Source organism: Watersipora subatra, chromosome 3 (assembly GCF_963576615.1).
Source record: "Watersipora subatra chromosome 3, tzWatSuba1.1, whole genome shotgun sequence".
Lineage (NCBI taxonomy): Eukaryota > Metazoa > Bryozoa > Gymnolaemata > Cheilostomatida > Watersiporidae > Watersipora > Watersipora subatra.
Window position 1 is genome coordinate 57,070,596 of NC_088710.1, and position 20,690 is coordinate 57,091,285.

The 20,690-nt window shown below is 36.5% G+C and overlaps 3 protein-coding genes across 5 annotated transcripts in view; 1 reads left to right on the plus strand and 2 right to left on the minus strand.

Annotated features, from left to right (window-relative positions):
* The window catches only part of LOC137391210 (probable glutathione S-transferase 7), an 82,713-nt gene extending 73,330 nt beyond the window's left edge, over nt 1–9,383 (minus strand). Inside the window, exons 1-3 of the mRNA XM_068077610.1 lie at nt 9,292–9,383; nt 7,245–7,392; nt 6,936–7,028 (exon numbers count right to left, since the gene is read on the minus strand). Coding sequence (XP_067933711.1) covers nt 6,936–7,028; nt 7,245–7,380 — 229 coding nt within the window. The 5' untranslated portion in view covers nt 7,381–7,392; nt 9,292–9,383. The remainder of the gene's footprint in view (nt 1–6,935; nt 7,029–7,244; nt 7,393–9,291) is intronic.
* LOC137391204 (glutathione S-transferase 1-like) lies at nt 170–3,127 on the plus strand. Of its 3 annotated transcripts, none has more exons than XM_068077599.1 (6): nt 170–281; nt 669–815; nt 1,045–1,137; nt 1,279–1,394; nt 1,523–1,615; nt 2,395–3,127. In XM_068077599.1, the coding sequence occupies exons 2-6, from the start codon at nt 680–682 to the stop codon at nt 2,557–2,559; spliced, it is 603 nt and encodes a 200-aa protein (XP_067933700.1). In that variant the 5' UTR covers nt 170–281; nt 669–679; the 3' UTR covers nt 2,560–3,127. The 3 variants fall into 3 exon arrangements, with proteins under 3 accessions (XP_067933700.1, XP_067933701.1, XP_067933699.1); XM_068077600.1 differs by having other exon boundaries at nt 179–281; nt 673–815; XM_068077598.1 differs by lacking the exon at nt 170–281 and having other exon boundaries at nt 650–815.
* LOC137391205 (glutathione S-transferase 1-like) overlaps nt 5,280–20,690 on the minus strand; it is a 37,944-nt gene continuing 22,533 nt past the window's right edge. The window contains exons 4-6 of the mRNA XM_068077604.1: nt 6,675–6,790; nt 6,463–6,555; nt 5,280–5,651 (exon numbers count right to left, since the gene is read on the minus strand). Coding sequence (XP_067933705.1) covers nt 5,487–5,651; nt 6,463–6,555; nt 6,675–6,790 — 374 coding nt within the window. The 3' untranslated portion in view covers nt 5,280–5,486. The remainder of the gene's footprint in view (nt 5,652–6,462; nt 6,556–6,674; nt 6,791–20,690) is intronic.

Consider the following 20,690-nt stretch of genomic DNA (forward strand, 5'->3'; position numbering starts at 1 on the left):
ACACACACACACACACACACACACACACACACACACACACACACACACACACACACACACACACACACACACACACACACACACACACACACACACACACACACACACACACACATACCGTAGTACCTTCGTATGTAACGCCCTACTGAACACAGCTTAAACACGTGATTGGTTGCCACACAGTTCTACCCTAAACTATATAAGCTGGGAGCATCTTATATGTTCATTATTAGAAGTTTATCCTTCATATTTCAAGCATTATTTGAAAAATAGCGAGTACGGTGAGTGCAGATTTATCATTTGTTACATTTTTGTGTCACTTTTTGCTTAGTGGATTGTATGGCGCTTGCCATATGTTCAGCTTATTGACTTATGTGAACCATATTGATTTATACTTGTAACTCACACTGTGGCCAGACTTGGACCGAGTGAACCAGATAGAGATTTGAAATGAAGTTCACAAAATATTAGCAGACTTTCCCTCAATCCCCTAGTAGCCTATTTGACAAGTTTTCGGTTTTAAGTTGAACGTATCTAAAAATAAACTATTCTTGAATGATCGTTTATCGATCTGGAGTTGAAATGTTTGGTATGTCTATCGTTTTTCATTGCTTCCGATTTTGTAGAGGCGAATATATTATTTACTCGTATTGCATACTTTATGCTAGTCAGAAGGAAAATGGCCAGTCAGATGAAACTTACGTACTTTGGTGGCAAAGGAAGAGCTGAAGCTACTAGACTTTTGTTTAAACTGGCAGGAAAAGACTTTATTGACTGCAGATTGACAAAGGAAGAATGGGCAGAATTCAAGCCATGTGAGTATATTCTACCTACTCCAGTAAACTTATTAGAAACATCACACATACCCAGTGTATACATTCTGTCATGTTATGCATTTGTGGTTAAGTTATGATGGATTCTCTGTTCCATTTATAACACAAATACTACTTGAGTGATAAAGGCATTTAACAAGCAGAAGGTGTTATTTGATATAGCTGATGTGTTTATAATAGACGTCAATGTTGGATTCATGCTATGTTTTAGCTACACCGAAGGAACAACTCCCAGTTTTAGAAGTTGATGGAAAGATGATATGTGAAAGTAATGCAATAGCCAGATATGTTGCCAGAGAGCTGAGTAAGTGTAACATAACACTAAGTTCATGACAGGATTAACACTGCTGTTAAATTGACCTCTCTTATCACAGTCTCATCTACTCTCCTGTTAATATACATCACATAGTTTACTAGTTATCCCTGTGATTCCCTCCTTTTTTAGATTTGTATGGATCCAGTAACTGGGAAGCTGCTGTAGTAGATATGATTGTCGACAGCTGTTCAGGAATTTTTGAACAAGCTGTTCATGTGTACTTAGCAAAAACTGAAGAAGAGAAGGTAATTCCAAAACAGCTAACTTGAGTTCGTGATCACCGTATGTCTATTGATTTGCAAAAGCTTAAATGAAATTATATGTAGCTGTTACAAATATGACACGTTATTAACAAGTAAATGTTGTTATTCAGGTGGAGGCTGTCAAAAAAACAGCTGAAGTTCTGCAGTCTACAGAGAAACTTGCTGTTCAGCTGAAAAAAGGAAAATTTATCCTTGGAGATGAAGTAAGTTACCCGTAAATAAGTATTGGTAATATTTCTTAATTAATTTATTTTGAATATGTGGATTTAATATGTATTTAAAATATTAAACTTTGGATATAAAATAATATTGCAGCCCTTGTACTGATGTAATAAAATGTTATTTTTAGTGTGATAATTTTTAAATTATCATTTTGTCAATCATTTGTACAGGTGCAAAACTAAAGTATTGAAAACTACTTCTTATAAAACGCTTCGTACATTATTATTTAAAAGGATTTATCATGAGCAAAAATTGGGTTTTTAAAGTAGCTATGATAAGCGTTTACAGAATAATGATAAATAACAAACTTTCAAAAATTGCTAAGATTAATATTGTGTCGGTATGAAATTAGTTGTATATAATTAGTCATCATCATAACATTGTGAAAAAAAGAGTTGAGTTGATCATACATTCTCTATATTCATGTTAGTAATATTGTCTAAGAACTTAAATGTACTTTTGTGGATTGACACACTTGAGTTTATTAGAGCTGCTTGTTGTATAACACAATTGGAGGAGTGAAAACTTTTTATAATTTTTTATACATATCCTACATATAGATTGAAACCGTTGATTCCAGATGGCTGTCACACAGAATTTTCTGCTCTGCTTTCACCAAGTTGAAAAGATAATTTACGTTTTTGTCACTTTCTAATCCTAGCCTTATGTAAAAATAATGAAGGCGCATTTAGCATGTTAGTATTACGGAAAGTTAATATATATAAATATTAGTTTTAGTTATTATATGTTGTTATTACAGGCATCATTGGCTGACACTGCGTTGTACTCCATCATCGAGCTGCTCCAGGAGCTGCAAAAAGATCTAAAAATGGATGAGTATCCAACCATCTCTGAACTGATAAAGAATTATATAGAAATACCTGCAGTAGCTGATTGGCTTAAGACAAGACCTGATAATAAGTAGAACTCAGCACAATCATTATAGATGTTGAAATAAAGATGGGAAACTTTAGTTTAGTCCCTAGTAGACTTCTGTTATACTGATATACTGTGAACTAGTAACAACTGGTTGACTGGCAAGAGTTATAGACTGATTTGTTATCTCATGATATTTCTCATCTCTGTCTGTAATTCCATGTTGTTGTTAGGAGTTTCACAATGAAAGACTGTTATCAACGATATATATATATACTTTATATACATGTAATTCAATATGAATGTTTATTTTAAACAATAAACTGAAAGAGAACTTTGAGCCTTTGGAACACTTTAGGCAGTTTATCTATTTCAACTAAAAGTGTCACACTTCCAGTAAGGTATAAATTTCCTTTTTTCCTTTCTAACAGTTAGATTGCTATTAGCTGAGTGAAATGCTATTGCTGTCAACATATTTAATTTGGCAATCTCTGTCTGTGAGTCAATGTTGTGGTTAGGGGATCCACAATAAAAGATTGTTGTCAACATTTATATAATTCAATATGAATGTTTATATTAAACAATAAACTGAAAGGGTACTTTGAGCCTTTGGAACACTTTAAGCAATTTCTCTATTTCAACTAAAAGCATCACACACCCAGTAAGGTATAATTTTAAATATTTATATACATGCAATACTTCATAATGCTCATTTTTCCTTTCTGACAATTAGATTTCTATTAGCGGAGTGAAATTCTATTGCTGTCAACATATTAAATTTGCAATGAAAATCTCCGTCAGCAAAAGAACAGCAAGATCTTTGATCATGTGTTATCCTCCTATGTAAGTTTGATACTTCACTCCCTCTTAGACTCTATGTACTATCTCAGTATATTTATAGACCTACTAGTACTTGGCTCAAGTATATCAAGTAATTTTATATTATCTTTAAAACTAACTAAATGCTCGGCGTTGCACGGGTAATAAAACAGTTTTTGTACGGAAAATTCACTTTCAATCAACATATTCATCATCAACATTTACCATTCTAAATTTTAAATCAATGTGTTTGTTTATTTCTGTGTACTGGGCTATTTATGTTTACTGTGTTTATTTAGGTGTAATTAATACCCTCCTGGCTGCACAGCCTACCACAGATCTATACTGATTGCAATAGTCTTGTTGGCTATACGAGTTTACACATTTTTCTTCACTTATAGGCATGAATTTTACTTCTGGTATGGCTTCACAGAGTTTTTTTCAGGTATGGTTTTACAGATTTTTCCTCTGGTATGGCTTTACGCATAATGCTAGCTGCAGTGTTTAACGTGAAGCCATGAAAGATTGGCAAGTATTCCATGTATGTGCCAAATTTATTCCATGGTATGGCTAGTTGGGCACTGTAGTGTATTGAATAGATGGATGTCTGCCGAACAGGAGGTGATGATTTCAAACCTAGTGCGGAGCGAATATCTCATTCTTAAAACTTTATTGCTACAGTTGAACAGGCGAAAGTACAGATGTATAAATAGACAAACAGATGTACAGACGGATAAAAATTGAGAAATATATATATATAGATGAAAACAGAATTCTAACCATCGTTATGTCAGATGAGGGGTTCTGACTAATAGATCAGACTTTTAGTAAAGATGCTGAAATTTTAACCAACTATCACTCGTACAATCTATTAAATTAAATATTATTATATTTTTTGTAAAAGTTTGAGGTGCAGGAAACACTGCTGCTTATTCTCGTAGCAGACTCACTAGTGCAATAAAATTCCTTAGTTAGGCCTGTGTTTGTTTGTTAGTTTATTCTTGGGTCAGCATCGATCAGATAAGCTAACAGTTGTTTATTGTGCATTATAAACAATATAACGTGTAGTGTGATGTGAGAACCACCGAATATGGGTGATACAACTCATGCAGTGATAGTCTGGTTATAAGAAGAAGACAGTAAATTTTCACACAAATCGACCATAATTATTTAAAGACAAACTCCCCTATCGATCTCTCACAGACTAACTTTGGTACACAACAGCCTAAGTCTGCAGATACAATTCAGACACTTAGAGGCTTACTGCAAACACCATTTAGCTAAAGCTGTGGTAATAGGAGAAAAGTTGTGAGAGAACCTCTTTAGGGACCCAAGACAAAGGTCAGACATAGTTTTATATAGCTTGGGTTGTTGAGTCAGCGTAACTTTGGCTCTCGCATGTTAAGTAATTGTTCACATGAAATTTTCATCTCTAGCTAGACATTGTTCAGCAGACTGGCCTCTCATATGATCACATCAGTAACTCCTTTTGACAAAATCTATGATCAGCAAAGGGTGCCAGGAATGTGATAGATGAAACAGAAATTCACTTGTGTTATCTGACCTCCTTCATTATGACTAAATTTGAATACGGTGAATAGCAAGTTGCCTTTGTGTCATCCTATGAGTGTGCATAGTGGTTTAGCGCACTTGAAAGTCTAGGAACGTTCTGAAGTCTAGAAGTTTAGGACTGGAAGTCATGAGATGGGAATGCTTCCACTACAGTAAGTTGAATTATGTATGTTTATGCAATCACATTGTACAGCTTGCTGTGCTCAAAGAAATCGCATTAGCTCAAAAAGTAAACACATGTGATAGTGTGTATACAAATGAATAAAATTATACAATCTTAGTAATGGAAATAACTAATTCCAATAGTTTCAGATAACATTTTTGCTTTATTTGTAATATAAATTCATGTTGAATTATATAAGGTTTTGATAACAATCTTTCAATGTGGAACTTCTAACAACAGCATGGACTTACAGACAGAGATGAAAAATATGTTAGAATTACACACAAGTCTATAACTCTAGCCATTCAACCAGCAGTTACTAGTTACTAGTTTACAGTAATTCAGTATAACAGAAGTCTACTAGTGACTAAACTAAAGTCTTCCCATCTTTACTTCAACATACATAATGTTTGTGCTGAGTTCTACTTATTATCAGGTCTTGTCTTGAGCCAATCAGCTACTGCAGGTATTTCTGTATAATTCTTTATCAGTTCAGAGATTGTAGGATACTCATCCATTTTTAGATCTTTTAGCAGCTCCTGGAGAACTTCAATGACGGAGTATAAAGTAGTCTCAGCCAATGATGCCTGTACAACAATGTGTAATAATATAATAATTTTAAACTAGTATACTATTACATATTAATTATGATTAGTAATTTTTCGTACATAATGTTAAGTGTACCTACCTTGTGTTTAGCTGAAATTCATAGAAAATGGTATAAACAAAGTTTATAACATAAAAAATCGGTTCAATATAAGAGAACATTAACTCAGAAGAATTTGAAACACTCTTGATCTCATGAAGCTGTGTTAAAAACCAATTATATACAAGCTTGGTAGACAGCTCATGTTATAAATTAAAACAAATTTAATTAATTAGAATAAAACATATTTATTTTATAAGCCCTTTTATTGTTAGGATATAAAGGATTTTAATCAATTTATGTTTGCTGGTAATACATCAATTACAAAAACGGAGATATTAAGTTTGTTATATTTTTTGTTTTAAGTTTTTGTGTTTCGCATAAAAGAATACCTTAAACAACTCATTCTTTCAATTGTTGTTATCCCTATAAGAGCTAGTTTTTGCTGCTATACTTTTGTACCTGTACAACTTATTCATATAAAAGATAGTCTAAAACTACAGCATTACAAAAGACCTTTGTTACATCAGTACAGGTGTTACAAATTTATTCTATATCAAAGATTAACAATTTAAATACATATCACGTATACAAACGAAAATTAAACAATGAATATTGCCAATATTTATAAGCACATAATATTACAAAAGTATTTTTACAATAAGAAACAGGGTTAGTAAGCTGCTTGTACTTTGGCAGCTCTTCAACGAACATGGATATCTTACGCTTAATTAGTTGAAGGGTTAACTTACTTCATCTCCAAGAATAAATTTTCCTTTCTTCAATTTGGCAGTAAGTTTTTCTGTAGACTGCAAAACTTTGGTTGCTTTTTTGACAGCCTCTGCCTAAATAACAGCATTTACTTGTCAGTAACGTATAGTAGCTGCATAAGACTTCATGTACGCACTTGCAAATCACTAGACATATGGTGATCATGAACTAAAGTTAGCCGTTTTGGAGTTACCTTCTCTTCTTCAGTTTTTGCAAAGTATACATGAACAGCTTGTTCAAAGATTCCTGAACAGCTGTCGACAATCATATCAACTACAGCAGCTTCCCAGTTACTAGACCCATACAGATCTGAAAATGACAAGGAGGGCATCAGAGGAATAACTAGTAAACTATGGGATGTATATTAACAGGAGAGTAGATGAGATTTTGATAGGAGAGGTCAATTTAACAGGATAGTATTTCTGTGATCAACTTAATGTTATGTGACACTTACTCAGTTCTCTGGCAACATATCTGGCTATTGCATAACTTTCACATATCATCTTTCCATCAACTTCTAGAACTGGGAGTTGTCCTTTTGGTGTAGCTGAAAGACAAGTTTAACTCATCATTGATGTCTATTGTGAACATATCAGCTATATCAAGTAACATCTTCTGCTTATTAGATGTCTTTGTCATTCAAGTAACATTTGCACTTTAAGTAAAACAGAGAATTCAACAAATACATAACATGACAGCATGTATAAACTGGGTATGCGTGATGTTTATAGTAAGTTTACTGGAGTAGGTAGAATATACCCACATGGCTTGAATACTGCCCATTCTTCCTTTGTCAATCTGCAGTCAATAAAGTCTCTTCCTGCCAGTTTAAACAAAAGTCTAGTAACTTCAGCTCTTCCTTTGGCATCGAAGTATATAAGCTTCATCTGACCGGCCATTCTGCTTCTAATCTAAGTACAAATATTGAAAAAGTAATAAAATTAGCCCATTATAAGGTGTTATGTAGAGAACACAAAATACATTTTTTAAACATTCTAGTAGCAAACAGATATGCTAGGAAGTAGTATGGGTATGTCTTGGAGTTTATCCAGTTGTAAACAAAATACTTTGCAAATAAGTAAGCCTGTAGCAAAAAAAAAGTAAATTTGTTTTTTAAATTAAATACCAGATCATTATCTGACACGATCGGTTCAGTAAATTGATAAGTTAGCTTTAAATGAATGTTTCTACTGTTTACATTTAAGCCAAATTTTGACAAGGAGACATTTCCACTACAAATATTGTTATGTATAGCAGCTTCTATTTCATGACACTAACATACTACATCCACCATCATATGTTTCAGTTTATGAACTTTATGTTACAACAATCTTCAATTCACTATCCTGACTCCCTCGCAATACTATTACATTACAAACTTTTAGCTTTTAAAAGTCATTCTGACATTTTGCAGTTCATTCGCTTGTTGCATGGCAACCACTAAAAGTATCTAAAAATTGTTTTAGCTGCATTCTTTGCAAAAGTTTCCACAACATGCAACCTATGTAAAATCCTATATAGCCAAGTTGAGTGGTCCTATATTTTTCCTAAAATCGGTAAACAAAAAGAGGGCAGCATTGTCGAAGCCACGTATACACATTAATTTTTTTTTCCAATGAAACGAGTGACACAATAAATGTGAAATGTATTATGTGAATTTTCCAAGAGTTTCTGATTCTGCTTCAACCAGTCCAAAGCGTTTCAGCTAAGTTTGTGATCAACCGATCTGACAGGCTACTTACCATTACCCAAATATCGTTTTTACAAGTGCTTTTGGTTTCGCAAGTTTTTCGGTAAGTATTAGGTCTACAAATTCTTTTTTGTTCGAAATTGCTGAGAAATAGCTGAAGTCAAGGCTTTTGTTTGATACAAATTTTTAAACAGCCTCCCCGATCTAAGCTTCAACGATTACAAAAGAGCATTGACCACACAACATCTACAATCCTACTCATAACCCCTCATAAAACGTATATAGTGAAAAATAATAAAGCTATTATGATGACAAGGTTTCAGCGCTCACTATGATGAACATGGCTAACATGAGAGGTCACAAAACATGAGTAACACTATTTTCGTGTTCTTATAGTCTATAATCTCCTGCATTTTAGAGGTTTAAAAATTGTTTCTCTAAACCATTTTTCCACATTTTTATGAAATAGAAGAAAGACAGATCTGATCGGATTATACACAAATAGACAGATTAATTTGGCCGAAAATCGCCACAAAACGCTTGAAACTAGTAAAACTAGCTATCTGAAATATTATTATCAAAAAAAAATTTGTGTCAAATAAGATGCAATTTTCAGTTTAAAAATATACTAATTACTTTTCAAGTTTTGAATGATTTTATATAAATTATAAATTATATAAATTTTGTTAAAAATTAATTTCAGCTGTGAAAAGTTAAAACACATTTGTTCAACTCAGTTGATAAGTCTTGATTTTTATCTATTGATTTTTTGATTTTTTTTTGTGCATAATGAAAACCATGTAAAAACCAATAAAAATTTATTCTTGCAAAGTTATACATAATATGTATAACTTTCAATATATTATATTGAATGCAAAAAGTTAACAGATCGTAAGACCTTAAATAGTGTAGTTATGTACTTACAGCCTTTGGAACAGAGTAAGTTAAACAGAGTAAGTTGAAGAGAGTAAGTTAAACTTTTAAATGGACTAAGTTAAGCTCAAACTCAAAAAAATAGAAATCGGTTTCCTAAAAATTTGGTTGCTTTGAAACAGCTAAGCATTAGTAAGCATTAGACAATCAATAAAAAATATTGCAGAAATGTAAAAAATGTTCTCACCAGTTTTATTTGTGTTGCAGATAGTGTTTCAGAGTTGAAGGATAGACTTCTAATAGTGTGTTTTTCTGCTGTTCACAGCTTATACAAGTCGAATAGACCCGCGTGGTTATCGATCACTCTATGCATTGAAGCTGTGTTAAGTCACGCATTACATTCAGTGGTAGGATCCATGACATAGTGCTTTACAATTGCAGAATACAGATCTTGCAAATCATGATAAAATTCCAACTGCGCGTTGCCATGTGATAGAATATTCTAGAATAAATAGACATGCTGTAGCTGACTAAATGACAGAGCAAAGAAACAATAAATTTCAAACAGAAACTAGTTAATAAGTTATCTTATCACTTTTCTTGCTAGTTATGGTAAATCTATAAATTCTTGAGTTAACTCATGACCAAAGGAGCGGAGCGAAGTTTGAGAGTTTTTATGATAAATGCATGTGCACACAACTTACGAAAGTTTTTCATCAACAAAGTCGCAAACCCTTGTTTCAAAATCTCATCAACAAATTTAACTATCGTTTTGTAGAGTAGTTTAAGTATAATAACGATACAAAACACATATAAGCCTATTTAAATATGTTACCAAGTCTTGGTAAATTGTCGACAGTATCTTAAAACTTACCCATCTGATCGGATTATACACAAATAGACAGATTAATTTGGCCGAAAATCACCACAAAACGCTTGAAAATCTTGGTTTAATAAAAGTTAAGACCGGCCTACGATACGCCAATAAAGCCATGCAACAGATAGTAGAACTATGTAACAGTGCGCATTTCACGAGAAAACCGTGCTAATTTCACCAGTCTATGGCATTGTTTACTTGTAATCGAATTTATTCGAAGGTCATGTCATCAATTTCCCTCAGAACATAAATGACTTTATTATGAATTTACCTCGCCAAAGTACAACAAATTGAGATCATTGTCTTTCGTCAACGCATTGACCAAACTGCCTTGCCAGCCAATCTCTTTGCAGTTCGTCGTCAAAGAGTTCTTGCCACGCTCATTTGGCTTAAAGCTAACAATGAATTTTATCGTAACATAAACATTATCCAGGAAAACATAGATGCTTTGCCACTTGATAACATTGTGGAATTACCTGACTATCATATAGTACAAGAGTTAGATGCTGACCTACCTCCAGCACCTATTCCAGATAATGGGGCCAACAACCCAAATGAAGCCAACAACAATGAACCTAACTTGCAACGTCAACCAAATATTCCAAATGACCATGTCATTCCAAATACATTTGCACCTGCACAAAGGCCCGCACCAAATGAACATCAAGCTATTCAGGCTGCAACTGATAACAATGATGTAATTGACTGGCCTGCAAGACAAGGTGAAACTATCAACGAGTTCAACACTGTTGGCTACATAGCAAGAGCATTTCCTGTTTTGTTTCCGAGAGGTGTCGCGGATTTACGTGCACCCCGTGCTAAACCTGTTTCCGCGCGTGATAACTTCAAACATCTTCTTTACTACAAAGATGGTCGATTTCAAGTTGATCCTAGATTTGTTTTCCTTGCTTATAATAGTTCACTTCGCTGGCAATCTATTCAAGTAGGTCAAGTCTTTGTACAGAACAACCCAAATGAGCGTGAAATGTCTGTTGCTGATATTCGCCAACTTGTCAATAAAAATCAACAAAACTTGAGCAACAAAATTCTTAGGTTCGGTTCCCAAATCAGGGGTACTGCTCAATACTGGTATAGCCGACGCAATGAACTTCTGGCAATGAACAAACAACTTGGAAATGCTACTGCTTTCTTCACATTTTCAGTTGCTGACATGCAGTGGCCCGATCTAGCACGCTTTCTTGACACTGACAATAAAATCATTGCTCAAGCAATTGCGCACTCACCTCTTACTGTTGACTCATACCTAGGTGTTAGATTTGACACGTTCTTCAAACATTTCCTTACACCTTACTTTCTAATTGATGACTAATGGTACAGATTTGAATGGCAACATCGAGGCAGCTTGCATGTACATGGCCTAGCTTGGTTACAAAATGCCCCAAACACACAAACTTGTACACAACTTGAACTAACATCATATTGGGATAAATATGTATGCACTTGGAATCCTGCCATTGAACATAACCAAAATCCAGTTAACCTCTATTGGGATGTTCAAAACCACCCATGTTCAGTAAGAGGTCAAGATGTAGATAACTTAAAAAACTACATTAACTACTTTAAAAAACCACTTGAAAGACCTCGTCAACATTTGTCAAAAACATACACGTTGCAGTCAGGGGTACTGTTTGCGAACACAGCCAGATGGCACTCAAAAGTTCTGATTTGGCTTTCCAAAAAAACTCCAAGCACAAACATCTGTTGATTTTGTTCTAGATGAACAAGGTCATAGAACATCTATGGCTATAAAATCCGCTACTAATGACCCTCTCTTGAACAACTATAATCTCAGATGCATGGTTACATGGACTGCAAATCATGACATTTCATTGACTTTTGACATAACCAATGCAGCCAAATATATTGCCAAATATACTTCAAAAGCTAAAGCCGCAAGTACTGACTACACGCAGGTTTATCATCAAATTATCACACAACAGCTTCCTCCTGAAACCAACATACAACGCACTGCAACTGCTGTACTCCTCAACACTATTGCTAGAGATGTTTGCGCACAAGAAGCAGTTCATGTCGTTGCTAGCTTACCTCTGTATCACTCATCACGCACCTTTGTCACTCTTAAAGTTGGTGGTCAAACAATACAGGACAATTTACCTGGTCAAGGAAACTCTGATAAGCGAAAATACATGGCCCGTCCTCCTGCCTTCCACGCCATGTCTTTCTTTGCATTCACAAAATCATTCAGACTTATCCAACACCGTAATGCAAACTTCCTTACAGCTCATGCCCATATCGGTGGTGATGCTATCATGCAAATCTTCCCCAAATACAGCTCAGATCCAGTAAGTGGCACATTTGCCAAGTATTGCATGCAGTTTTTAGTTCTGCATAAACCTTTCACCCAGTGGAACCAATTGCTCGCAGGCTTTGAGAACCCAATCGATGCTTACACACAATTCATTCATGAAAACCCCCTACTCATTGACTAAGATCAACCACTTGAAAATGCAGTGGAACAAGCGGCGGCCCAACTTTTTCAAGATGCAGAAAACATTCCTGAAATTTTTCCCCATGAACGTGAGCCCTGGATGGGCCTACTTGACCAAAAAGACGACTTGCCTCCTGCTCAACCTGCTTTACAAGCCAATCCGGATTTTGACTGGGTTGCCGATAGCCAAGATCTCCTACACCTTGTCCCACACACTCCTACTTTTCTAATTGATGCTCAAAACAATTACAACCCACCTCCCATTGAAATACCCCTTGTTGATATTGCCCAACTAAACAATGAGCAAAGGCAAGTCTATGACCGCATAGAGAACCATTCCCAACTTGCCGATCCTCCTCCCCTCAAAGCACTTGTTCTTGGTTCTGCTGGAACAAGTAAAAGCTTCCTAATTCAAGCATTGCATCAACTGCTCGGTCAACGTTGCAAACTTTTGGCTCCTACTGGTGTTGTGGCATTGAACATCTCTGGTTCGACCATTCATTCTTTCCTACACTTTGCTAAACCTACTGACACTCGGCAGCTAAATGGCCCTGCTTTGCAAATTCTTCAAGCTAAGTGTCTGCAAATTAAATACATCATAATTGACAAACTTTCAATGATTGGCTGCTGCCTGATAAATGCAATTGATAAACGTTTACGACAAGCCTTCCCTGAAAAATCTGACCAGCTTTTTGGTGGCTGCTCCATAATCACGTTTGGCGATGCTGGTCAACTACCGCCTGTTTTAGATGCCAGAATGTTTCAGCCAATGTCAGGAGTGCTGTTTGTTTGCTTGGCCACTCAGCTTACCAAACCTTTGATACTGCGTTCTTCTTAGCCCAATGTATGCGTCAAGCAAATGATCTAATCTTCCGCGATCTATTACTAAGACTCCGTGATGGAGAGTCAACCGAGCAAGACTATGAACTCCTGTCGCACTGATTTCCTGGCATTGCTGATCATGATCCCGTCTTCAATACTGCTGCTCGTCTATTTCCAACATGTGCATTGGACCACGACTACTACTCAAACAGACTTCTACTACTTGGCAATCCCATTGCACATATTAACTCAAAACACGCTGGCCGCAATGCTCACTTGGCATCTTCTAATCTTGCATGCGGTCTTCAACGCACTGTATTTCTATCAGTCGGTTCGTGAGTTATGCTTAGAGCAAATCTTTGGGTTGAGAAAGGATTAGTCAATGGTTCAATTGGTACTGTCTTGCGTATCATATACTGTGCAAATCAAGGCCCACCTGCATTACCTGATTTCGTTGTCTGCATATTTCCAGATTATACTGGTCCAACATTTCTTCCCGAACACCCCAACAGTTTTCCAGTTATACCTATCAAGAGTACTTGGACTGCTGGCCATGCCACTCTTAGCTGTATAGGCATTTCTCTCGATCTAGCATGGGGTTTGACAATACACAAGAGTCAAGGTCTTACCATGGCTAAAGCTGTCATCGATATAGGCCACCACGAAATGACCGCTGGAATATCATTTGTTGCTCTCTCGAGTTTGAAACATCAATGACTTACTTGTTAACAACTTCGCTAGGGAGCGCATCACTAGATTAGCTATCAATGACCAAATCTTACAACGCAAAAGAGAGGAGACTAGACTGCGCGACCTTTAACAGATACTGTATACTTATAACAGATATTGTAATATCAACAATTAATCAATTACTCGTATACCTGGTTTCAACCCAACTTTACCTCCAAAATAAATTGTTAGTTGCACCTTTTTAGAGTCATGCTCCCTCAAATTTATTTTATATCATCTCAAACAAGTCTCATTTACACTATGCTCTGTCAATTCCTGCTGAGAACTAGTTTTTTAACAACCAACAGTACCCTTTCTTTTTTCCATTATCACTTTGGTTGTGGGCTGTATGACAGCGGAATTTCTAGTAGTAAATATAATTATAAATTTGCATTTTACTGTGACCAAACAGGAGATACACCAAATAGCGCCCAACGTGAAGTTGCGCTCTTTCTGAGCTCAACTCAGGAGAATGTTATTAGAACTCGAGGAAAAGAAATAGTGGATGTTGGATCATCAGAGAACTTGCTGCGCAGAAACAGAGCTATCGTATCTAGATCACCTATAGAGAAAGACCTAGAAAATAGCTCAGGTGTACAATACTCTGAATCACTAAGCAGACCTAGAATAGATATGAGGATTTACAGAGCAAGTAATGAGAGTGTAACTCAAGACAGAGCTGAATCTGTACCCAGAACTTCTTCACTTCAAAGTCTAGTCATAACGAAACCCGTGGAGCACAAAAGGCTTAGTAATGAAAGCAGATCATCGAGAACTCCAGAAAAGAAGACCCGATACGGAAGACAAGTTAAAAAAACTCAATAGGCTGAACATATGACTTTGTCTTTTAGTTTTAGGTACATAGTAGGTTTGTTTCTGTTGTATTCCAGATATGAAGACTATAGTATTGGGCAATTCAATAGTAAAGAAAATGAATGACTCCTCATGGCAGACGATATCTATTTCGGGAGCAAACTGGGTGCATTTGTTACGGCATATATCAAGCAACTTAAGTGTTTTAGGGATTCAATCACATACATACATATCGGTCCTGTTGGATTTACAATAATTGATGAGGACAGACAATGTGTGCCTATAAAATCTCCTTTTTGAAAAATTGAAAAAGTTGACCCCTGAGTTCAACCAAACTCACTATAAAGGCTCAATTTGGCCTAATCAAATGATTTTGAGCGTTTTACAACACTTTGACAAAATTGAAAAAATTTGACCACTGAATTCAACCGAACTCGTTATAAAGGCTCAATTCGGCCTGATTAGATGCTTTTGAGCGTTTTAAAACACTGACGAAATTGAAAAAATTGACCTAATCAGCACTATTCAAAGAGAAAAAGCTGCTTCAGTTGCCTGTCTCCTTAGTAATGTTTTTGTAATGTTGTATATATGTTTACTAACGCCTTTTCTATATCTATGCTAACTCAAAGTATTTAGATTGAGTGTTAAGGACTGAAAGTTATGAGTTGGAAAAGCCAAAAGCATGGCGAGAGAAGAAAATACCACTAAAAAGAGAGGAAAGGCTTCTGAAGGCCACGAATTTGCGTTACAAAAATACACTAACACAACAGCAGGAGAAAGCTACTAACAAATAAGGGAAAAACACTACATGGTGTCAGAGGTAGGCAGTAGAGTGCCCGTATCGTATTAAATGTTATGAAGTTTTGTGTAAATAACTTTGAGGTTTGCTAAATGTCAATTACTTTTAGTTAATATCTGGTGATAAAATGGCATCACTGAAAGGGGTTGAGGTGTGAATTATATTTTTAGGACTTGAAGGAAGCTCGAAACTGGAATGTTGGTGAGACTTTATTTTGTATTTTGAAATAGCACTGATCAGCTCCAACCTTTCCATAAATGAAGATTGTTTTAGCTCTTTTTCTACTGATGTACAAAAATTGGAGTCATCAAAGAGTGGTTTGGAGAGAGGAGAGATAGAGAGGAATTTCAACTTTAGAAGATGAGGGCTTCTATAAAATGCAACAGAATCGGAGGGCTACCGAATATTTACTAAATTAAGCATTCCAGCAAAAAACATTTCAGTTAAAATCTATTTAAAATCTTGTCGCAATATTCGATCAACAGTTTACAGGAAAACAGAATATTTTCATAACTAAACATAGATTCTTCGTAATGGAACAATTTTCATCCAAAAATGTGGGAACATTTTTTATCTGAAAAAAGTGGAAACATTATTCGATTGTGTTTCAAAGGCTGCTAATTTTTATAAATTTTAAGAATTATAGGACAACATAACACATCGTATTGTCACCAAAGTTTTACGTAATGATAAGTTCCGGAAGGATTTGTTAGCAACTGATAAGCTTAACATAGCAAAAGTCTATAACATTTGTTACCTATTTGCTACGGCTGAGAAGTCAAATAAATTTCTTAGTGATAAGACAGAAACATCAGTTGCTGCAGTTGAAAGCAAACCGCCACATAACAAACAGAATAGAGAAGGTCAAGAATGGAATGCTTTTATATGTAAATCAGCAAGTCAATGGTTCAAAGATTGTCCATAGATTAAAAGTGAAAAGAGACCAGAACAGAGATTACTTTGCTATAAATGGGGTCTTGAAAGACATAGCAAGAAACTGCTGAAACAAAGGAAGAACAGCGAGAGAGATAAGAACTAATAACTGTTGTAAAGACTACAGAGAAGAATCAGAGTCTGATGAGTTCTTCTGACTATACCAAAAAAATCAAGTATACAAGATCAAAGCAAAACCTAAGAATTTTTGTTATAAGGCTGTTTGCTAATGGGATCATGACTATGTTTATGTTAGACACAAGAGCAAATGTGACCATTCTTACAGAAGAGATCTTTAGGAAGTGTAACCTTACAGAAACAGAACCTACTGAAGTTCTAAAAGGTACTGATGGTTGGAGGTTGCTTGTGAGACTGATTTGGAACTTACTTCTAAGAATAACACACAGGCATATGCTTTTGTGATAAAAGGGGCGATTAAAAGCCTATTAGGTAGGAATGAGATCTCTGCTCTGAGCATTATAATATTGCCAATTACATCAGTGTTTACAACAGTTACAACAATTACAACAGTATTACTGATGGTTTTCTTTTTTTTAAAGTTTGAGTACAGTAGGTGACACGTTTCAAATTAAATTCAGGTGGTTGTCCTTTCAAACTTTCGGTATCCAGAAGAGTTCCTTCCTTTGACTTTCAGAGATAAAGTCAAAAAGGAACTTGAAAGAATGGAAAAACTTGGAGTATTATCACCAATAGAAAGAAACACTGAATCATGTGTAGGAGTCGTGGTAGCTCCCAAAAATATGCTTTTGTATGGATCTTTATAAGCTAAACAAAAGTGTGCGAAGGGAAGTGTTTCCTTTGGCCCAGGTAGATGATGCTTTAGTTTTTTTGGCTAGTGCCAATTTTTTTTCTAAGATTGATGTAAATGGCAGATTCTGGCAGATCAAACTAAGCCCAGAAACTAGGGAGTTGATGACATTTATCTTTTATTTTATAAGATATTGCTTTAACAGAATGTCTTTTGGAATATCTTTGATACCACAAAACCTCTAGAGAGAAATATCCTAGATTGTGAGTGGCATCAAAAAAGTTCTACATCATATGGATGATATTTTGATCTACGAAAAATCTGAAGAACATCATAATCTTCGGTTACAGCAGGCATTAAATACCCTAAAAAGGGCACTCTAACATTGAACAGGGAGAAGTATCAGTTTAAAGTGGTGTTGAATTTTTGGGCCATTTAATAATTGGATAAAAGTATTAGTGCTGGCAAAGATGATTAAAGCAATAATTGACATGGAAAAGAACCCTAGAATTTAAAAAAAATCTGAAAAGATCGCATGGTATGGCAGACTACATGCATAAATTCAACCCTAGAATGGCTGAGGTGAAGGTACCTATTACACAATTGCTGAGTAATAAGAATGGTTGGAGCTGAGAACAAGCCCTAAAACAAGCTTATAAAAATCTGAAAACTGCACTGACTACTTTTCCCGCATTATTAAAGTTTGACCTAAATAGACATCACTAGATTACGGCTGATGCTAGTAGGAATGCACTAGGAGCAGTTTTATTACAGAAAAAGGGAGAAGGAAGGTTTTCCGCATCATACTCATCAAGCAACCTTTTAGATACTGAGAAGATATATACGCAAATTAAAAAGGAAGCTTTGTCAGTTATTTGGGCATGTCAAAAGTTCAACTTTAATTCCATTGTATATATATATATATATAAAATTGTTTCCTCACCCTGGATACCCCGTATGGGTGATAAATTCTGCTCTAACTCGGGTCTCCTACCAGAGACCTGGGAGTTTGAGCACTCGCCTCAAGATCTTAGCTATTCCCAATAACGCACTTTTCTGCGACTCACCTGAGTTGATTGCTGTTGGTATTTGGGCAAGCCACATTTTATGCGCCGGTGTTATTGTGCCCAGTGCCCCAATGACTACTGGGATTACAGTTGTTCTTGCATTCCAGCATTTTTCAATCTCTTCTCCAAGAGGGAGATATTTCTCTACCTTTTCTTTTTCTTTGCTGGCTATATTGTAGTCATTGGGTACTGCTATATATATTATAGTAGCCCTCTTGTTCTCCTTGTCTACCACCACTATATCTGGTTGGTTTGCTAGGACATGCTTGTCAGTTCGGATGTAGAAGTCCCAGAGGATCTTAGCGCGGTCATTTTCATTGACCTTACCAGGAACTTCCCACCAGTGTTGTGGTTTATTAAGGCCATACTCATCACTTAGACTTCTATACACAACACCTGCGACATGATTATGCCGCTCAGTGTATGCATTTCCTGCAAGCTGCTTGCATCCACTGATGATGTGTTGGATGGTCTCAGGTGCATCTTTGCACAGTCTGCATCTAGGATCGTCTCTAGTGTGATAGATTTTTGTTTGGAGTTGCCTTGTTGGGAGCACTTGCTCCTGGGCTGCCATGATTAGCGACTCTGTATTGGCCGTTAGGTTTCCTTTGTTCAGCCACATATACATGTATGTCTGGTGAAGATCGCCAACCTTAGATATTTGTTGGTGATAAGCACCATGAAGAGGTTTCGTGTGCCAGTCAATTTCCTCATCATCAGGGCGTAGGTCCGTTGTAAGAGCAGCCGATTGAAATTCAGCTAGCAACTTATCTGAAGTGGCCATGGAGGCTGCATATGCTTTGATGCTTTGCTCCTCCTCTTTCACTGTCTGCTGTACACTTTTGAGTCCCCTACCGCCATCTTTCCTATCGAGATAAAATCTAGTAGTATCAGATTTTGGGTGGAGGGCTCCATGCATGGTCAGCAGTTTACGAGTTGCTATATCTGTTTCTTTGATGGCTTCCTCAGTCCACTTTATTATGCCTGCTGGATATCTTATTACTGGCAGTGCGTAGGTATTTATTGCCATGATTTGGTTCTTGGCATTGAGCTGGCTTCGTAAGACCTGCCGAAGGCGTTTCTTGTATTCGGTAATGGCTTTGTGACGTACCTTGGTTTCGTGGTTGATGTTGCTTTGCATAATCCCCAAGTACTTGTACCCTTCTTCTATATCTTTGATGGTACCATTTGGCATTCTTAAGCCATCTGTGAGCATAGAATGGCCTTTCTCAAGAATTAGCCTTCCACATTTTTCAATACTGAAGGTCATTCCGATGTCCTTGCTGTATACCTGAGTGAGGTGTATTAGCGAATCAATGTCCCTTTCTTTGTTAGCGTACAGCTTGATGTCATCCATGTAGAAGAGGTGGTTTATTTTGGTGCTACTCTTAAACTGGTACCCATATTGAGTCTCCTCGAGCATATTGCTTAGAGGGTTTAGGCATATGCAGAAGAGCAGCGGTGATAAAGAGTCACCTTAATAGATGCCTTGCTTAATTTTTACATTCGCCAGCTTTTTGCCATTAGCCTCCAGTTCCGTCTTCCACTTGGTCATTGACATCTTGATGAATGCCACAAGAGCAGGGTGAACATTGTACATACTGAGGCACTCAAGTATCCAAGTAAGGGGAATTGAGTCATAGGCCTTTTTGTAGACAATCCAAACCATGGCAAGATTGGTTTGCCTTCTCCTGCTGTCTTGACAGACTGTCCGATCCAACAGTAACTGATGTTTGGCTCCTCGGGTGTTGCGCCCAATTCCTTTCTGAGCACTGGTCATATAGTGACTCATGTGCTTTTCCAGTTTGTCTGCAACTATTCCTGAGAGCAGTTTCCAGGTGGTGGGCAAGCACGTTATTGGTCGATAGTTTTTGGGAATCGGCCCCTGCTTTGGATCTTTTATCAGAAGTACAGTTCGTCCTTTGGTCAGCCATTCCGGATGGTCGCCTTCTTCTATTAGGCATTCCATCTGCTTAGCCATTCTAGTGTGAAGTGATTTCAATTTCTTCAACCAGAAGGCTTGAATCATGTCATAGCCAGGTGCTGCCCAGTTGTTCATACGCTGCACTCTGCAGTTGATGTCCACTTTGCTGATGGTGAGTCCTTGCTGAGCCACGGTGTGACTCTCTTTAAGCCTCTTCAGCCAATTTGCAGTAGTGTTATGAGTAGTTTCTTTCTCCCAGATGTCCTTCCAGAACTTTGAGGTGCTGGATCGGGGAGGATCTGACATCGGCTGCCGCAGTTCACCTTTGAACTGAGAATACACTTTAGATGGATTATTGATGAACAGTTTGTTCATTCTCTTGTTATCCCGCTCTTTGGTGTACCGCTTCAGTCGTGCCGAGAGTGCTACTAGCTGCTGTCTGG